The 18,417-nt window shown below is 47.0% G+C and overlaps 1 protein-coding gene across 3 annotated transcripts in view; it reads left to right on the forward strand.

Moving 5' to 3' along the window:
* The window catches only part of GNE (glucosamine (UDP-N-acetyl)-2-epimerase/N-acetylmannosamine kinase), a 28,564-nt gene extending 11,005 nt beyond the window's left edge, over nt 1–17,559 (forward strand). For 2 of the 3 annotated variants that reach the window (XM_080940024.1, XM_080940025.1), the window contains exons 4-12: nt 2,304–2,456; nt 4,408–4,620; nt 6,366–6,453; nt 7,400–7,610; nt 11,161–11,290; nt 11,657–11,878; nt 13,266–13,448; nt 14,510–14,626; nt 15,596–17,559. In XM_080940024.1, the coding sequence (XP_080796150.1) occupies nt 2,304–2,456; nt 4,408–4,620; nt 6,366–6,453; nt 7,400–7,610; nt 11,161–11,290; nt 11,657–11,878; nt 13,266–13,448; nt 14,510–14,626; nt 15,596–15,831 (1,553 nt within the window). In that variant the 3' untranslated portion in view covers nt 15,832–17,559. Of the gene's footprint in view, nt 1–2,303; nt 2,457–4,407; nt 4,621–6,365; nt 6,454–7,399; nt 7,611–11,160; nt 11,291–11,656; nt 11,879–13,235; nt 13,449–14,509; nt 14,627–15,595 lie in introns of all 3 variants that reach the window. The other variant, XM_080940023.1, reaches the window with a different exon arrangement.
* Nucleotides 17,560–18,417: the final 858 nt, after the last annotated feature.

The following is an 18,417-nucleotide window of genomic DNA, read 5'->3' on the forward strand; positions in this document are numbered from 1 at the left end:
ATGTCAGAGTCAGCAGAAGCACATTTATCCCGAGTCTCTTGATAGGCCCAAGTTAGCTACACTTTTAATTTAGGCATATTAAACAGAAAAACGGTCAGGCTTTCTCTAGAGATGAGCTGACCCATTTCTTGCCTGGACCCTTGGGTGGGTGTGCTGTTGTCAAGAATGCCGTGTAGACAATGCTGTGTAGACAATGCTGTGGAATAAAGGTGTCTCCTCTCTCTCTCTCTCTCTCTCACGGGCTTTGAGTAAATGCTCCTGCATTCTGCTCTGATCATACGGCTTTCTCTCTAGTATGGAAATATGTCAAACTATAATGAATAAAAAGTGACCATTAGAAGCACTCTGACCCCCTCCATTATGCCCACAAAATAATACTAATTTTTTTTTAAACGGAGAGATGGCGCGTTAAGATTGTAATTCAAATTTAAAGCCTATTTGACCATTTATGCTTCATTATAGAAAGAGCAAGCCCTGGATTTTTAGTTTTTATATTTATTTCTTTGTTTTTAGGTGGAGCTTTGCTATATAGCCTTGGCTATTCTTGCACTCACTGCATAGCCCAGGCTAGTTTTGAACTTGTGGCATTCCTGCTTCCTCTTCACATGTGCTGGGCTTACAAGTGTGCACACAACACCCAGCTTCTGGCTTTGTTTCTTAAACCAGTAAAAAAGAAAACACACGACAGTGAAGAGAACTGTGTGTCTGGCAACAATACATTTTGCTTCTCCACTAACAGCTTTCTATGTTTTCACTGTGCTGACGGGAAAATAAATTGTGCAGGTCACATACAACATGCAGCTCTATAACCTGAATATTAGTATGACCCCAGTGAAATATTAACAAGGTCAAAGAGATACATTAAGCTCATAATAGTGAGAGACACCACACAGGGAATATCAGACCTCACTACTGGGAACAGATAGTTTTGGCTCAATGGCTTGAGCTTTCTTTCTCAGAAGAAAGAGGGTTTTCTTTGAAAAGGAAAATGTGTTTCAGGCCAACTACATAGCAAGACTCCGCCTCAAAAACAAACAAACAAACAGCACCTGGCCAGGTATAGTGGCACATGCTTAGTCCTAGCACTTGGGAGAAAATCAAGGGTTCAAAGTTCTCTTTGGCCATGTTGAGTGCAAAGCTAGACCTGGAACCCAGGAGAGCCTGTGCCAAAACAAAATGAAGCACAGGGTAGTGAGATGGAAAGGCACCTGACCCAAGCCCTAGTTTGGTTTTTGGGACCTATATGGTGGGAGAAGACTGACTGAAAGTCATCCTATGTGTGCCATAGCATGCACATGACCCCTTACTAGTAATAATCATAAATAGATAAATGAGAAGCAGAAATCACTCATGGAGAAAACTGTGGAGTTCCACGTAGTCGTCAGCTTTCTCCTCACCCATGCACTGTATGGGATGCTCTACAGATGGGACTATAAAAGTCCTTAGCATCCCAGCCCTCAGAGCTAGTGTAGCCGGCTACTTGATTAGTGAATCCTGGCTTTACTTCCCAGACTCCTGGGGTGAGGGGTCCTTCTCCCTTTAAAGAAAGCTCTCTGAGAAGAGATTAGAGACTCACCCTCTGTGATGGAGGTAAAGGACGAGGGGCAGAGAGACTCTGAGAGGAGCTGGGATCCCTCCAATTGTCTGCATAGATGCTGGTGCTCTGGGTACCACTGTGAGGATGGTTACAGTACCTCGACTGCCGAGGTAAAGGGTGATAGCATTCCTGTTTACCACTTAGGAATGAGCTTATTCACATTACAGCACCATGTGTTACAGCTGTGGGTTGGGAGAACTGTACATAGTTTTGCCCTATTGATTATGGTACCAGTACTGAGGTTATCTGGTAACCTGAAGGCTTGTCCTTTAGACGTCTGCAAACCATAATGAAAGAGGTTGGCTCTCTCTTCACCTTTGAAAATGTTTCGGGCAAGTCACACTACACAGTGAGATTCTACCTCAAAAATAAACAACTCCAGGGCCAATGAGAATCTTAACTAAAGAAGCACTGTGGTTCCCTTTCTTTAACAGGTGATGATGTAAAATGTATCCCTTTCTTTAACAGGTGATGATGTAAAATGTATCCCTTTCTTTAACAGGTGATGATGTAAAACGTATCCCTTTCTTTAACAGGTGATGATGTAAAATGTATCCCTTTCTTTAACAGGTGATGATGTAAAATGTATCCCTTTCTTTAACAGGTGATGATGTAAAACGTATCCCTTTCTTTAACAGGTGATGATGTAAAATGTATCCCTTTCTTTAACAGGTGATGATGTAAAATGTATCCCTTTCTTTAACAGGTGATGATGTAAAATGTAAAGATTACATTGTTGCTCTGCAGCATCCGGTGACCACTGACATTAAGCATTCCATAAAGATGTTTGAGTTGACGCTGGATGCCCTCATGTCATTTAACAAGAGGACCCTGGTTCTGTTCCCAAATATCGACGCAGGTAATGGAACTTTCGATGAAATTGTGCCGTCTGCCTTTTTAAACCTTAATCTCCGTCACCTCTTTCCTGCCTGCAGCCTTTTCTTGCCCATCTCACTAAAGGCTCTTCTGAATCCTAGTCAAAGCTTCCCTATCTTGCTGTAGATTGGGATGTTGTGGTATTTTTTTTGTCGAGGTCGGTTGAGACAGGAGGGAATAAATAATTTTTGAAGGATCTCGGCAGTGTGCAGTTTGGTCTCGTGTTGTCATTTCCCTCCAATGTGCACAGAGAAGATCCTCCCAGGCCTGTGAGACAAGGACCTTAGAAGTCAGGGTGAAGTGTGTCTGGTGGCCGGTACTGATGCCTGGCTTCAGTATGATAGCCTTTATTATCAGTGGGTTTCTCTCCTGTTTACGTCAGCTGTGCTTCAGAGTACCAGCTTGAGCTTAGGTAGTTTGGACCTGGAGCCCCAGCCCGTCGATCCTCAGGCCTGCGGTGGATGAGCCGTGAACCGTGAACTTCAGTGCTAACTGAGACCGTGGCAACTTGATGGCGATCTTGAGATGCAAAAGGCAGAGGCTAAGCCAGGGCCTGACACTAAAGAATTTTCAAATATTGGTGTGGACATTACTTGCTGTAGAACCCTCTGGGTTCTTTTCATAACAGAAGTGGGACCGTTTCTTTGGAACGCTAAGATATTACCATCTACTGCAGAAGAATCTTTTCTGTTAGGAGAGACAAGATTCGAGCCGGATTTTGATCAGGCAATATAGCAATATTTCAAAACCTTTATGATTCTTTTGGACCCTTTAAGTTCTCTGTAAGAAATTCTAACATGTCTGCTTAGCGCCAAATAACGTATTCTGGTTGTAGTAACTTTCCTGAATGTGTGCGCTTTAGAATTAGAGACAGTTTTCTTCTGTTAAAAACAAAATGGCCCCTGAGATGTAGTGTGAGTGTTTGCAGTCACGGCTACCCAGGAATGATCCCTTGGGGAAAAAAAAGAAAAAAGCATTTAAATTTAAAGAAAAATCACTTGAGGCAGGTCCTCACATGCGCCTCTGCTGTCTGTGGGGCAACAGGGAACCTTGTCAGCTTAGTGCCCAAGTGTGTCTGTAGTTTGCCCACGGTGGGCTACAGGGAAGAACTATACTAGTGCATGTGGCTAAGGCTTGAAACCGCAGTGCAGCCTTGGGACAGCAGGACCTTCTAGAGTGTCACGTTCTCCCGTAATTGCAGCTGAGGGCTGGCATGTAAGGAAAGTGGCCTGTCATCTTGCAGGGCACTGGACCCCGAGCCCTTTTACCTATCTTGGCACATAAAGTTTAAAAGAAAAAGAAGAGATACATGCACAGCTTCTGGTGGGTTAATGGCCTCTGCCCATTGGTGAACACCGTATGGTCATTGTATTGCCTTCCAGTCACATGACCAATGCGCATGTTACATACACGTGTGCACGGACACACACACAATGGTGGAAAAGAAAAAGACGGGAGCAGAGATCATTAAGTATTGTTTTTTTCCTCTCACAGCTTTAAATTGTTTTAAAATGAAACACCTGCTGTGCGATTGGACCCTATCCATATTGCCTTGGAGTTCAGTTCTCAGTGGTGGGAGTTTGTGAAAATGTGAGCCACTCTAACCGTTTCTGTATGGAGCCTATGACCTCCCTGCTTAGAATCTGCTGGCTTGTTGTAGCCCCTTGACTAAGTGAAAGTTTATATGGAGGTATTAATAAAATATATTTACTTGCTAAGTTCTAGTTGAAACCCCCAGCTGCTACTGTATCAGCTCCTGGATGAGGCGCAGAGAGCTGCTCACAAAAACCCCAGCACAAAAAGACAGAAAGATGAGTGGCTGTTGTCCCCGTCCTTGGTGCGAGGATTAGGGCTGCACTCATCACTGAGAAGTGCGTCTTTGTGTCATCGATTAAGCAGTCGCATTTCATCGTGCGATGTGATCACCTCCACAGGCAGCAAGGAGATGGTCCGAGTGATGCGGAAGAAGGGCATCGAGCATCACCCCAATTTCCGCGCCGTCAAGCACGTCCCGTTTGACCAGTTCATACAGCTGGTCGCCCATGCTGGCTGCATGATTGGGAACAGCAGCTGTGGGGTGCGAGAGGTCGGCGCCTTCGGAACACCCGTGATCAACCTGGGCACGCGGCAGATCGGAAGAGAGACGGGTACCTATCTCTGCCTGCCGCTCAGCTCTGCGCTGTCCGTGTGACACTGGCCACATCTTTGTGTTTACCTTTCTTTCTTTCGTACATGAATAATGTGTTTATACTCACATCCCGGTCTGCTCCTCCTCCCTCCCCAACTTCTCAAATGCATTACTTCTTCAGATTTATTGCTTTACACACACACACACACACACACACACTCACACATGTGTACACACACACACTCACACACACACTCACACACACACTCACACACACACTCACACACACACTCACACACATGTGCACACACACACTCACACACATGTGTACACACACACTCTCACACACATGTGCACATACACACACTCACACACATGTGCACACACACTCATATACACGCTCACACACACACTCACACACACACACACACACACACACACACACACACCTACTGAATCCATTTCTGCTGCTCATTGTCCATGTGTTTTGGTGGACTACTTGGACTGACTTGTAGAGGAGCTGCTTGCCTCCTCTCACTAAGCACTAATGGCCGTCCATCTCCATTCCTGGTGAGGTTGTTTGAAGTTCCTGTCTACACTGCTGTGTCAGCTGCTGCCGTGCTGGACTTGTATGGCAGCCATGTTGTTGAGATTAGATTCCCTGCCAAGTCTAGAAGACACTGTTTCAAAGGATTTGTCCTGGTCCTCTGCCTCTTCAAAGATTCCTACTTGCTTTTCTGTGGTTCCCCTGAGCCTTAAGTGTAGGTTGTTTTATAGATGTACTGGTTGGGGGTGTCTACCCCAGTCACTGAGGCTCTGCATGTTGACCAGGTATGAATCAATCAGAGTTAAGAGCACTGACTGCTCTTCAGAGGTCCTGAGTTCAATTCCCAGCAACTATATAGTGGCGCACAACCATCTGTAATGAGATCTGATGCCCATTACATGTCTTCTGGTGTGTCTGAAGAGAGCAACAGTGTACTCACATACATAAAATAAAAATAAATAAATAGGAAAATGGTGGTAGTAAGTTTTCCTGTAGGTTCTGTGATCTCTCTAGCTACTGCTAGTTGACTACTTTATAGTATTAGCCATGAATCCATCCAGAAGTCCAGTTAAACAGCTGCTGGTTACCCCAAGAAAAATGCCACTATAGGACTTGTAGCTATCGAGGCACGGTTTGTTAGTGTTAGATTAACTCACTAATCAGGTGTGGTGGTACACGCTATCTCAGGGGTTCGAGACAAGAAGGCCATAAGTTTACGGCCAACCTGTAGAGCAAGACTTCCAATAAACAAAACAAAACAAACCCAAACCCCAAAACAACAAAACAAGCCATGTGTGATCTTGGCACATAGGGAGAAGCAGGGGAGTGCCACAATTTAGGGGCCAGCCAGGTCTACATAGTAAGACCTTGTCTCTAAAACAAAAATCAAACAAACATTGATCTCTCTCATCTCAGCAAATGAACAAAGCTGTGGTTTGTTTTCTTTTGGGATAAGGATCTTGTCTGCTGCAGGGAAGTCTTTTTACAAGAGCATTTTACAATCTGCAGGGCTTATGAGTGAATTGAATCCAGCACACTGCTGTCTGTGTGAACCCAGAACACTGCTGTCTGTGTGAACCCAGCACACTGTTGTTTATGTGAACACACTGCTGTCTGTCTGAACCCAGCACACTTCTGTCTGTGTGAACACACTGCTGTTTGTCTCTCTCTCTGACAGTCACACTGCAAGTCATTCTAACGTCCCTGGATTTATTTAGGTGAGAATGTTCTTCATGTCCGGGATGCTGACACCCAAGACAAGATATTGCAAGCACTACACCTCCAGTTCGGTAAACAGTACCCTTGGTGAGTAGAGAGCCTTTCATTTTGGAGTAATTAAACGGGGAGCTGCCTCAGACACCAGCTGAAGCTATGGTCCATCACCATTTCACCATCTCAACAGAACTTTGCCTCTTCCGTTAGCACACTCCCGCAGCTGGGAAGACAGGGGTCAAACCCCACGTCTCTGCCCAGTTCCAGTGGAGAACTTTCAGTTTGGCTCTGCTAGTTACATAGTACTAACCCTACAGTGGGTTTCACTGGTATAATCTGACTACATGCTAGAAAATAATGTATCTGATTTTCTTCAAAACTTAATTTTGGCTGTCCCCCTTTTTATTTCAATATGGTAATCTCTCAGAAATGTAAAGATTAAAACTTCTAAAATAGCAAAAACCCAAACAAAGACAGAAGCCCCAGATTTAGGTACTAAATTACAATGTTTCAAAAGGCCCGGCTGTTTTCTGTATTTAGCTCTGTGTCATTATGATTTGCAGAGTTGTTGCTATTTTGTTTTTGCCTTTGTGTTTTGAGACAGGGTTTCTCTTTTATGCAGCCCTGGCTGTCCTAGAACTCACTATGTAAGCTAGGCTAGCCTCAAACTCAGAGAGATTCTTCTGCCTCTACCACCCACGTGCTGGAGTTAAAGGTGTGTGTCCCCATGTCTAGCTCTAGTTTTTGCTTTGACAGAAATAAACTCGAAGAGTGAATTATCATGTGTATCACATTTTAACACACACACACACACACACACACACACACACACACTGTGGAGATGTTGTTTTATTGTTTGTGATGTAAGAGACTGAACTTGGGGCCTCTGCACGGCAGGAAAGTACTCTACCACTGGGTAGTTTCCCAGCCCAGGAGGTTATTTTAAAAATCAAATTATTTTTCCCTGAAGCCTCCGATTTCAATGACCTTGTAAGTCTGGCAAAACTGTTTCACTAAGTGACCTTTTTGGATATTGCAGCTCAAAGATATATGGGGATGGAAATGCTGTTCCAAGGATTTTAAAGTTTCTCAAGTCCATCGACCTTCAAGAGCCACTACAGAAGAAATTCTGCTTCCCTCCTGTAAAGGAGAACATCTCTCAAGATATTGACCATATCCTTGAAACCCTGAGTGCCTTGGCTGTTGATCTGGGCGGGACAAATCTGCGAGTGGCAATAGTTAGCATGAAGGTGAACTCACTACAAACACCTAACTGTCATCTCCAGCGGTGGCTGAGCTTTAGAATGTGTGCATGGAAGGCGCTGTAGGAAGTATAGCAGTGTGCCATCAGTGGAAGGCGCTGTAGGAAGTACAGCAGTGGAGTGCCATCAGTGGAAGGCGCTGTAGGAAGTACAGCAGTGTGCCATCAGTGGAAGGCGCTGTAGGAAGTATAGTAGTGTGCCATCAGTGGAAGGCGCTGTAGGAAGTACAGCAGTGTGCCATCAGTGGAAGGCGCTGTAGGAAGTACAGCAGTGTGCCATCAGTGGAAGGCGCTGTAGGAAGTACAGCAGTGGAGTGCACCATCAGTGGAAGGCGCTGAAGTATAGCAGTGTGCCATCAGTGGAAGGCGCTGTAGGAAGTATAGCAGTGTGCCATCAGTGGAAGGCGCTGTAGGAAGTATAGCAGTGGAGTGCACCATCAGTGGAAGGCGCTGTAGGAAGTACAGCAGTGTGCCATCAGTGGAAGGCGCTGTAGGAAGTATAGCAGTGTACCATCAGTGGAAGGCGCTGTAGGAAGTACAGCAGTGGAGTGCCATCAGTGGAAGGCGCTGTAGGAAGTACAGCAGTGGAGTGCCATCAGTGGAAGGCGCTGTAGGAAGTACAGCAGTGGAGTGCACCATCAGTGGAAGGCGCTGTAGGAAGTACAGCAGTGGAGTGCCATCAGTGGAAGGCGCTGTAAGAAGTACAGCAGTGGAGTGCACCATCAGTGGAAGGCGCTGTAGGAAGTACAGCAGTGTGCTATCAGTGGAAGGCGCTGTAGGAAGTACAGCAGTGGAGTGCACCATCAGTGGAAGGCGCTGAAGTATAGCAGTGTGCCATCAGTGGAAGGCGCTGTAGGAAGTATAGCAGTGTGCCATCAGTGGAAGGCGCTGTAGGAAGTACAGCAGTGGAGCGCCATCAGTGGAAGGCGCTGTAGGAAGTATAGCAGTGTGCCATCAGTGGAAGGCGCTGTAGGAAGTACAGCAGTGGAGTGCACCATCAGTGGAAGGCGCTGAAGTATAGCAGTGTGCCATCAGTGGAAGGCGCTGTAGGAAGTATAGCAGTGTGCCATCAGTGGAAGGCGCTGTAGGAAGTACAGCAGTGGAGCGCCATCAGTGGAAGGCGCTGTAGGAAGTACAGCAGTGGAGCACTATCAGTGGAAGGCGCTGTAGGAAGTACAGCAGTGTGCCATCAGTGGAAGGCGCTGTAGGAAGTACAGCAGTGCACCATCAGTGGAAGGCGCTGTAAGAAGTACAGCAGTGTGCCATCAGTGGAAGGCGCTGTCGGAAGTACAGCAGTGTGCCATCAGTAGAAGGCGCTGTAGGAAGTATAGCAGTGGAGCGCCATCAGTGGAAGGCGCTGTAGGAAGTACAGCAGTGGAGTGCACCATCAGTGGAAGGCTCTGTAGGAAGTATAGCAGTGGAGCACCATCAGTGGAAGGCGCTGTAGGAAGTACAGCAGTGGAGTGCCATCAGTGGAAGGCGCTGTAGGAAGTATAGCAGTGCGCCATCATTTGCCTGTGGTGAGGTCAGCTCCGATACAATGTACATCTCCAGTCTACAGACTGTTAACATTTCTAGCCGGTGTAGTAGGTAATGCTTATAACCCCAGGACTCAGGAAGCTGAGGCAGCAGGATTCCTGAAAGTTTAAGAGCAGCCTGGGCCACAGGGTGATACTTTGTCTCAAAACACAAAACACAACAAAATAGACATTGGGAGAAGTAAACTGTTAGGGAACCCAGTGCGGTAGGTCCTGAGTTGGCAATGGGGAGGCCCCAGACATGAGAGGCCACTGGACGACTGAGTTGAAGACACCAAGAGTGTGCAGTCCAGGGAGCATCTCCCACCTAGCTGGGAGTCCCCACAGATGAGTGGTCTAGGGCGTGGTTAGCTGGATACATCTGCAGCTCACATTTTCATAAACGGATTTTCACAGAGAATCACACTGCTGGGGCTGAGAGGGCCTTCATTAAAAACAGCAGACTGTTAAAATGACCTCTTACTGATTTAAGAAAGTACATAGATTTACAGTATCATAGACATGAAGGTTTCAACAGTCCTTGGGAAATAGCAATGATTTTAAACATAAATTATTAGAAATTTAATATTAGGTCAATGAGAAGCAAAAGAAGACATACCATAGCTATCTCAAGAGAAGCAAAAGAAACCTCTCTATACTTGAAAAAATTAATAGATTATTTTCCTAACATAGGATTTTTATTAGGGACCACAACTTTTTTAAGAGGTAAATTTTTAATTGAAATTAAGAAAATGTGTTTTCTGTCCTGTAAGGAATAAAGCAAGGGACAACAAAATGGAGATTATACATAGCAAAAACATCATTTGTGGGCCATGTGAGGAAATTAACTGGATTGTAGAGTTAGGGTGACCCAGTTATTAATCCAGATATTATGATTAATATGTATCAATAATTTTCTGGTTAAATACGTCTGTGACAAGGATTTTGGGTCCCTTTATGTGGACGTGTCAGAAGTGCCTGCACACTAACATTACTCAGGTGCTGTGAGACTCCAGGTGTGATTCCTGCGCAGACTCAGTTTGGACCCTCTGGGACACCATAGTTATGCTGAGCTGACTCACACAGTAAAGGTTGAGAAGCACTCCTGTAGATTTATTTTTAATGATAAACAGCTTTAGTTCTTGTATTCGATATATAACATTCATTAATACAAAGGAATATGAAGGGAAAGGCTACCAACTGAGAACAACCCAGATTCCTAAGAACAATCAAAACCATAAAGCCATGATTTACATAAATAAAACTCTGAAATAGTGCCAAAGTCCTGAAAAAGTATCTGAAAGTGTTGAGTATTTTTAAATGTCAGCACCTCACAAATCGGAGTATAAATTTAACATAATTGTAGTCAACAGTTCAATAGTGTCAGGGAAGATCAGGGATAGTTAGGAGGGCTGTCTCTGCTTTGTGTGACATCAGGAATAGTTAGGGGGGCTGTCTCTGCTTTGTGTGACATCAGGAATAGTTAGGAGGGCTGTCTCTGCTTTGTGTGACATCAGGAATAGTTAGGAGGGCTGTCTCTGCTTTGTGTGACATCAGGAATAGTTAGGAGGGCTGTCTCTGCTTTGTGTGATATCAGGAATAGTTAGGAGGACTGTCTCTGCTTTGTGTGACATCAGGACAGAGCTCTACCGGACATGGTGATGTACCAGTCCGCATGGAAAGTTGTCCTGAGTTGAGTATGCATACCATTACAGTAGACAGCTAAAATCAAACATTAGGGGAAATGTTTAGTTACCTCAGTATTGAAATTAGATAATTGTATCAACCTGAAAAGAGGAATTATGACCTTTTAATGAACTAGGTCTAGACTGCCTGCCATTGTCTCTGCATGTTGGATGGATTCCCAGGAAATTACTTAGGCTCATCTCGGGGACAGGCCCTCCACATTCAGTCACACTCAGCACCTTCTTATTGTCACCCGAAAGGCTGACATTCACAGAGTGTGCTTCTTGGCTCGGCCAGCAAGACAGACCGGCGCTTTGTTTTCTCTCCCTCGCCTAGGGTGAAATAGTTAAGAAGTACACTCAGTTCAATCCTAAAACCTACGAAGAGAGGATTAGCTCAATCCTGCAGATGTGTGTGGAAGCTGCCGCGGAAGCTGTGAAACTCAACTGCAGAATTCTGGGAGTAGGTGAGAAGAATGTTCCTTTCTGTGTTCATAGTTCAAGCCTTTACCTGGGGCCAGTGTCTGACTGTGACCAGGTCCCAGGTTCGCCATGGGCCCCACAGGCCAGTGTCTGACCGTGACTAGGTCCCGGGTTCGCCATGGGCCCCACGGGCCAGTGTCTGACCGTGACTAGGTCCTGGGTTCGCCATGGGCCCCACACATGCTTCACATGGCGGCGAGCATTAGGGAGAAGCTTGGCTGGTCCGTGGATCCTTGGGTACCGTAGATTTCATTCAGTAACGTTCAAGATGTTAGATGAATTCATTTCTGTTGGCAGCTGTTCCTAAAATGGGTAATCCAAACTCTTTTCCTGTTTGGGGTGGAGCTCAGGCATTTCCACAGGAGGCCGTGTGAATCCCCAGGAAGGGGTTGTGCTGCATTCAACCAAGTTGATCCAGGAGTGGAACTCTGTGGACCTCAGAACGCCCCTCTCCGACACGCTGCACCTCCCTGTGTGGGTGGACAATGACGGTAACTGTGCCGCCATGGCAGAGCGGAAGTTTGGCCAAGGAAAAGGACAGGAAAATTTTGTGACGCTCATCACAGGGACAGGTGAGACGGGAGCAAGGGCTCTTCAGAACTGGACTCAGCCCTCAGTGAGGCACCCGCAGCTATGCCTTAGCCTTCACTTGCCCTACGGTAGACCGTGACGGTGATGTGTGCACCAGAGGTCACGCTCCCTCAGCCCCGAGCACATAGTTCCAGTAGGAGCTTGTGTCCACCGCATGTGCAGCCCTGAGTTCCACCCCCAGTATCACCCAGAAGAAAAAGAAAAGAGAATTTGGCCAGGCATGTGGCTCACACCTGAATCCCAGCAGAGGCAGGGGGATTGCCAGGATTCCCACTGAGCCAGACTACACACTTCTTACATTTTGTATTATTCCCTTCAGGCTCCTGATGTTTGTAGTCTTGGTTGACAAAGGTCTCATGTATCCCAGGCTGGCCTTGAACACTTGAACCGCTGCCCCAGCCTTGCAAACTCTGAGTGACAGGTGGTGTGCCACCATCCCGACTAAGTTGTGGGTTTCATGCAGTCCTCCTTCTGTGCTGAACAATTTAACAACCTGGGTACATTTTCTAGCTCAGGACAGTCAGTGAGCTTCAGGGAGAGGAAGAAGGATTGAGGGTGAGTTTTGGAAGCTCAGCAGTTAATATTGGCTTCTCTTCCAGAGGCTCCAGGTTTGATTCTCAAATCACACCGTAGCTCCTGACCATCTGTAACTCCAGTGCACTTCATACACTCTTCTGGCCTCTAACCAGGCACACACAGAAAACTCCATACACATAAGGTTTAAAGCTAAAAATAATAGATAGCTCCTTAGAATGGGGGCTTCTAGTGTAAAATGTCCTTTAACTCCTTGGTAAGAGACTTAATGCCGTGGTGCTCTGCATAAGACACTCATTTGTCTGTTATTTTATGGTAGACTTTCAGACATGGCCCCAAAATCATAGTCCACGTCTGGGCTTCTGGATGCAGTCACTGTAACACAATTAGACAGGTCGGCTTCCCTGCCTTCCCTGAAGCAGAGCACGCACGTTTCTAGTGCAGGAGGAAGTGGGCGGGGGGGGGGGGGGAGGGTAAAATGGAGCGAAGCCACTAAAGGGTGTGCTATCCAAGTCCCATCGGGACAGCGAGGGTCACAGTCTCTCAGCACTGAAGAAGCTTCCCACAGCACTGTCTGGAGTTGTCTGCTCCCTGCTGGTTCCCCTCTCACTCCAGTGCATAGAGCAGGCAGTGGGTGCTTCAGGGACCATGTCTGAAGGCATAGTAAGCCAGCCAGGTGGGAAGCAGGACCTCCGATTGCTGCAAACGCTGCCTAGTTTCCGTGAACAGTGAGCCTCAGCCACCTGGAGAAGCAGGCACTTCATAAAATGATGGGCATTGCGACAGCCTGGCTTCCTGTTCCAGGTGCTACACCCAGTGCCTGTCTCCCTGCAGGGATCGGTGGAGGAATCATCCACCAGCACCAGCTGATCCACGGCAGCTCCTTCTGTGCGGCAGAGCTTGGCCATCTCGTGGTGTCTCTGGATGGTCCCGACTGCTCCTGTGGAAGCCACGGGTGCATTGAAGCCTATGCCTCGGGGATGGCCCTGCAGAGGGAAGCGAAGAAACTCCACGACGGTGGGTATCTGTCACCTGCAGACACCACTAAACAAAGGCAGACCAGGACATGGGGTAGACGTCACAGGTAGAGAGCTGACACAGGAGCCGGGATTTTGATCGCTCTTCACCTCCCTCTTTCCGGTGCTTCAGGGCATCTTTGGTCCTTGCCTGGGGGAGGTACCAGGGCCACCCAGGACAGCAGGAAGTTCTTCCCTGTTTGTTTCTCAGCCGTCAGTGTGCACACAAACCAAACTCCATGTCCATTTTCGTGAAGAAATAAACAGTGAACATCTTCCATCTCAGTGTGGCAAATGCCCTGAGAGCAATGGCAAGACAGTGGTGACCTGTCCAGGGGACACTCGTGTTCCCTCCCTGCCCTCCGTACAGGGGAAGGAGGGAGTGTCAGAGCACCATGGGAGCCGAGCCTTAGGGAATACATCAAGTGTGCATGGAAAGTTCTTCCAGGACAGAGACAGTGGTGTCCACTCTTAGGGCTGGGAAGATGGCTCAGTTGGTAAAGCTCTTGCCTCATAAGCATGAGGGCTTCATTAGAATCCTTAGCGCCCACACGGGCATGCTGGTGCACATCTGGGGCTTCCAGGGACTGGTGACTTCTAGGTTCCACTAGAAACCCTGCCTCTACTGTTTACTTAGCACTTAGTAGAGCCAGGTTTGTGCATAACACGTGTCCACTGTCCAATTTAATTCCAATTTTTATTATCCCAGTCTTGTAGAAGAGAGAACCACACAGAATGAAATGGAGGCCTGCGCAGCTGGTAGTGACTGCTGGGACAGGTCTGAGCGGAGCAGGGCAGGCCCGTCGCCCTGGCCACGAGCTCTGCTGAGGTAGACCTCAGCTGGGCAGAGAAGGAAGACTGGGGCGGGAGTGTAGCAAGGGCTCTGCCACTGCTAGGGAGAAGCCAGGGAAGCAGCAGGTAGGGAGTGTGGGTAAGTTCAGAGGGACAGTGTGTGGGCATCATGACAAGTGGCTCTGCCCTGAGGAGGTCTCATGCTGTGAGCACAGGCCTGTGGAGACCCCTCAGGGCTGCTCCTCCCTAACTGCTCTCCTGTTTGCTCAGAGGACCTGCTCTTGGTGGAAGGGATGTCGGTACCAAAAGACGAAGCCGTGGGTGCCCTTCACCTCATCCAAGCTGCCAAGCTGGGCAATGTGAAGGCCCAGAGCATCTTACGGACAGGTGAGCCTGCGGCCCTGCGGCCCCTGATGCCCAGGGCTGCCTCCGCTCCCTCAGGCACGGTGCTCTGCACTGTGCCTTCAGACACTTGGCCTGCCGAGAGGGAAAGTGCTGATGTTTACAGCACTGCCTGTAAGTGTGTTGCAATCCTTACTGTATAATGAAATATTCCGAGTTTACATATAGGTACTTAGAGAAGTATAGGACAGAAGAAAAACTACCGAGTTTTCCCACTCAGTCACCAACTGTCAGGATGTCAGATTATCAGGGTCATACCCTACTTATAAACAGAATTTTGTTATCTATTTTCAGTGCTTAGAGTAAGCACAGGGCCTTATGCATTCTGCCAAGCACTCTGCCGCTAGACTCCTGATGCAGAGCTGCTTCATTCCAGTAGTTCTGAGCCATGTCCTGAGACTCCTGTCTCAAAGCAAAACAAAAAGCCAGCTCAGACCTTATAGGCAAGAACTTGGGAGCTGAGGGAAGACAGGAATGCTGAGCTGGAGGCCTGCCTGTGTCACACAGGAAGAGCGTCTCAAAAACAGAAAACAAATGTGAGGCAGTCATGAACAGGTTTGGTTTGGATTTCTTTTTTTCTTTTTTAAAGATTTGTTTATTATACATGAGTACACTGTAGCTGTCTTCAGACACACCAGAAGAGGGCATCAGATCCCATTACAGATGGTTGTGAGCCACCATGTGGTTGCTGGGAATTGAACTCAGGACCTCTGGAAGAGCAGTCAGTGCTCTAACCACTGAGCCGTCTCTCTAGCCCCGGATTTTGTTTTTTGAGACAGTCTCTCTACGTAAGTCCTGGTTGTCCTAAAACTCACTGTATAGACCAGGCTGAGGACTGAAGCTGTGTAGCGTCACACCTGGCCTTCACTGAAACTGAACAGCTGCTAACTACAGCACTTCCTGGTGTTTGGTTTAACATTTCCTGGCAATGTCTCTGATTTTGCTCTCCTGCAGCTGGAACTGCTCTGGGACTCGGGGTTGTGAACGTACTCCACACTATGAACCCTTCCCTGGTGATCCTGTCTGGAGTCCTGGCTAGTCACTACATCCACATTGTGAAGGATGTCATCCGCCAGCAGGCTCTGCCCTCCGTACAGGATGTGGATGTGGTGGTTTCAGACTTGGTTGACCCAGCCCTGCTTGGCGCAGCCAGCATGGTTCTGGACTACACAACCCGCAGGGTCCACTAGGCCTCCTGGGCGTGGGCACAGCTTGAGACCCTGAGCTACTGAGTGGAGCCGTGCTGTGCTTTTACGTCAGTGTTTCTTCAAAGGCAAGTTTGGGAGGCTGCTCACGCCACTCCGTGGCCAAGAGCCTGAACTGTTCTCGCCAAATATCCAAGTTCCGTTCCCAGCATCCACGTCGGGCAGCTCAACTGCCTGACAGCCAAGTTCCAGGGGATCCAGTGCCTCAGCTGCCGAGGGCATCTGCACTCACGTGTACATACTCCTCTCCCGTATACACATAGATAAAAATAAATCTTATTTTTTAAAAGGCAAACTTGATTATTTAATCCCAGAAATACCAGATACCAGAAGTATCTTGGCTTTTTTTCTTCTCTTCTGTATTAGAGTTCCCTGGAGAGGGACTGCTGGACTAGATCTCCATAAAAGGGATTAGAGTGGTTCACAGGCTGTGGTTCAGCTAGGCCAGCAATGGTTGTCTTTCAAGGGAAAGCCCAAGAGCCCTGTTCAGTGCATGGGACTTCCCTCTTCCATGTACTTTAAAGATGTCACCAGAAAGTGTGGCCCAGATTAAAGGTGGATCTTCCCACCTCAAAAGATGTGGATTAAAAGTGGACCTTCATACTTCAAATGATTTAATTTAAAATCCCTCCCAGGTGGTTTTAGTGAATTCCAGATGTAATCAAGTTGACAACTAAGAACAACACCTTCCAAATCCACCTTTCTTCATGAGCTTTCGCAAAGGCTGCTCTGAGGAACATCTTACTGCAAACCCCACTGTGGGTTCCAGGGACGCTTCCTACACAGAAAGGAGCAACAGCGACTGACCCACAAGACTTGGGACTCCTCATAGACCTTGGGATGCTAGCATCATGGGAAAGCTGGGGTTAACAGTCCTTCCTCAGACCACAGAGCCTGTCACACAACAGAAGAAAAGCTCACCAGAAATGCTGCTCACTTGGTTTTTAGCAATGTAACTGTACATTTCACCGCCTTTCAAGAAGTCGTACCCCGATGAATAGTTAGCAGTCCAGGGACTGGACAGGTGCGTCACATCCCAGTGTCTGCTGAAAGATGCTTGACTTGTGGAGTTTGTGAGATCCTTTAGACTGGGGTCCTTATCTTCCCAGGGAGAGCAGGCAGGACTGAGAGCTCCTGGAAGGAGAGCCTTCCTTTCACTGCTTCCTGTGACCCAGAATGTCAGCGGAGGCAGAGTGTGCGTGTGACAACTACAGCCCAGAGCCATGGATCTGATTCTGACTAAATCAGTGTCTTTTTGTTGTGTTTGTTTCTAAGACAGAATCTTGTTTGTCTCATTCTGTATCCTTGGTTGTCTTAAACTCAGAATAGTCCTCCTGCCCTGGCTAGAGTACCGGATTTTGGATGTCACCACACCCAGCTGAAACTCTGCTCTTTCTTGGATAACAAAAGATCTAAAGGTCTGAAGTTCTGCCTACTAATTGTACCAAGTGCCAGTCCATTGACCTTCTGCTGCTGTGTGAAGGTGACCAAGGCAACGCACAGGAGAGTTTGCTTTAGCTTCCAACTGCACTGCTACCGTGCTGTGAGCTATATTCCAAAGGACGATACCAAACTGGAAGCCAAATCTAAGTTGTAATCAAATTTGTGGATAAGTGTACTATATTCTGACCACACACATATATATGGTTAACTATCTCCCAATTTAAATATTTTATTGCGATTCTGAAAAGACAAAATACATTTCCTTGTCACCCTTATACTATTGCTTACCCTTACCTTGGCTAAAGCATTTCTTTCCCCAAAAGAGCTTTGTATTTGTGGCCTTACCTTTTATTATTACATGAAATAATGTTGTCAAGTACCACTGCTTTTTAAAAAAGATATATATATATATATTAAATATAAGTACACTGTAGCTGTCTTCAGACACACCAGAAGAAGGTATCGGATCCCATTACGAATGGTTGTGAGTCACCATGTGGTTGCTGAGATTTGAACTCAGGACATCTAGAAGAGTAGTCAGTGTTCTTAACTGTTGAGCCATTTCTCCAGCCTACCATTGCTTTCTTAATCAAGGGAAAAGAAGTTATTAATAGAGACCATTATTAAACTAGCATTTAGTATTTAGCACAGAGAAAATGCAGTTCCAAGAAGGAAGCTCAAAACTAAATGTTGAACACCCACTGAGTCCCTGAGCCAATTCTTCCTCCTTTTTAAAGGCAGGGTCTCACTGTGCAGCCTTAGTGGGCTTGGAACTCACTGTGTAGACCAGGCTGACCTCAAACTCGAGCGATTCACATGCCTCTACTTCACCAGTCCCGGGATGAAAGGTGTGTGCCATCACGGCCAGCCTTGTCCCTCACTGTCGCCTTATGAAGGTCTGTGTGGCTAAGTAAGAATTGTAAATGCTGTGCATAAGAGACAAAGGACTTACACAATAGTAACTGCACCCATGACGTCTGAGTCAGAGGTTGGCAGAGAGCTTTTGCTCCCAGCATTGTGAACTTGTCAGAGCTGACAGGAATGTCTCTCAGGTGGTCTTGGGCAAGCCTGTGCTTCCTTGACACACAGTGGCTCGGGGTTACCAGGCAGAGATTTAACACGTCAGCT

The sequence above is a fragment of the Micromys minutus genome, assembly GCF_963924665.1.
Source record: "Micromys minutus genome assembly, chromosome: 28".
NCBI lineage: Eukaryota > Metazoa > Chordata > Mammalia > Rodentia > Muridae > Micromys > Micromys minutus.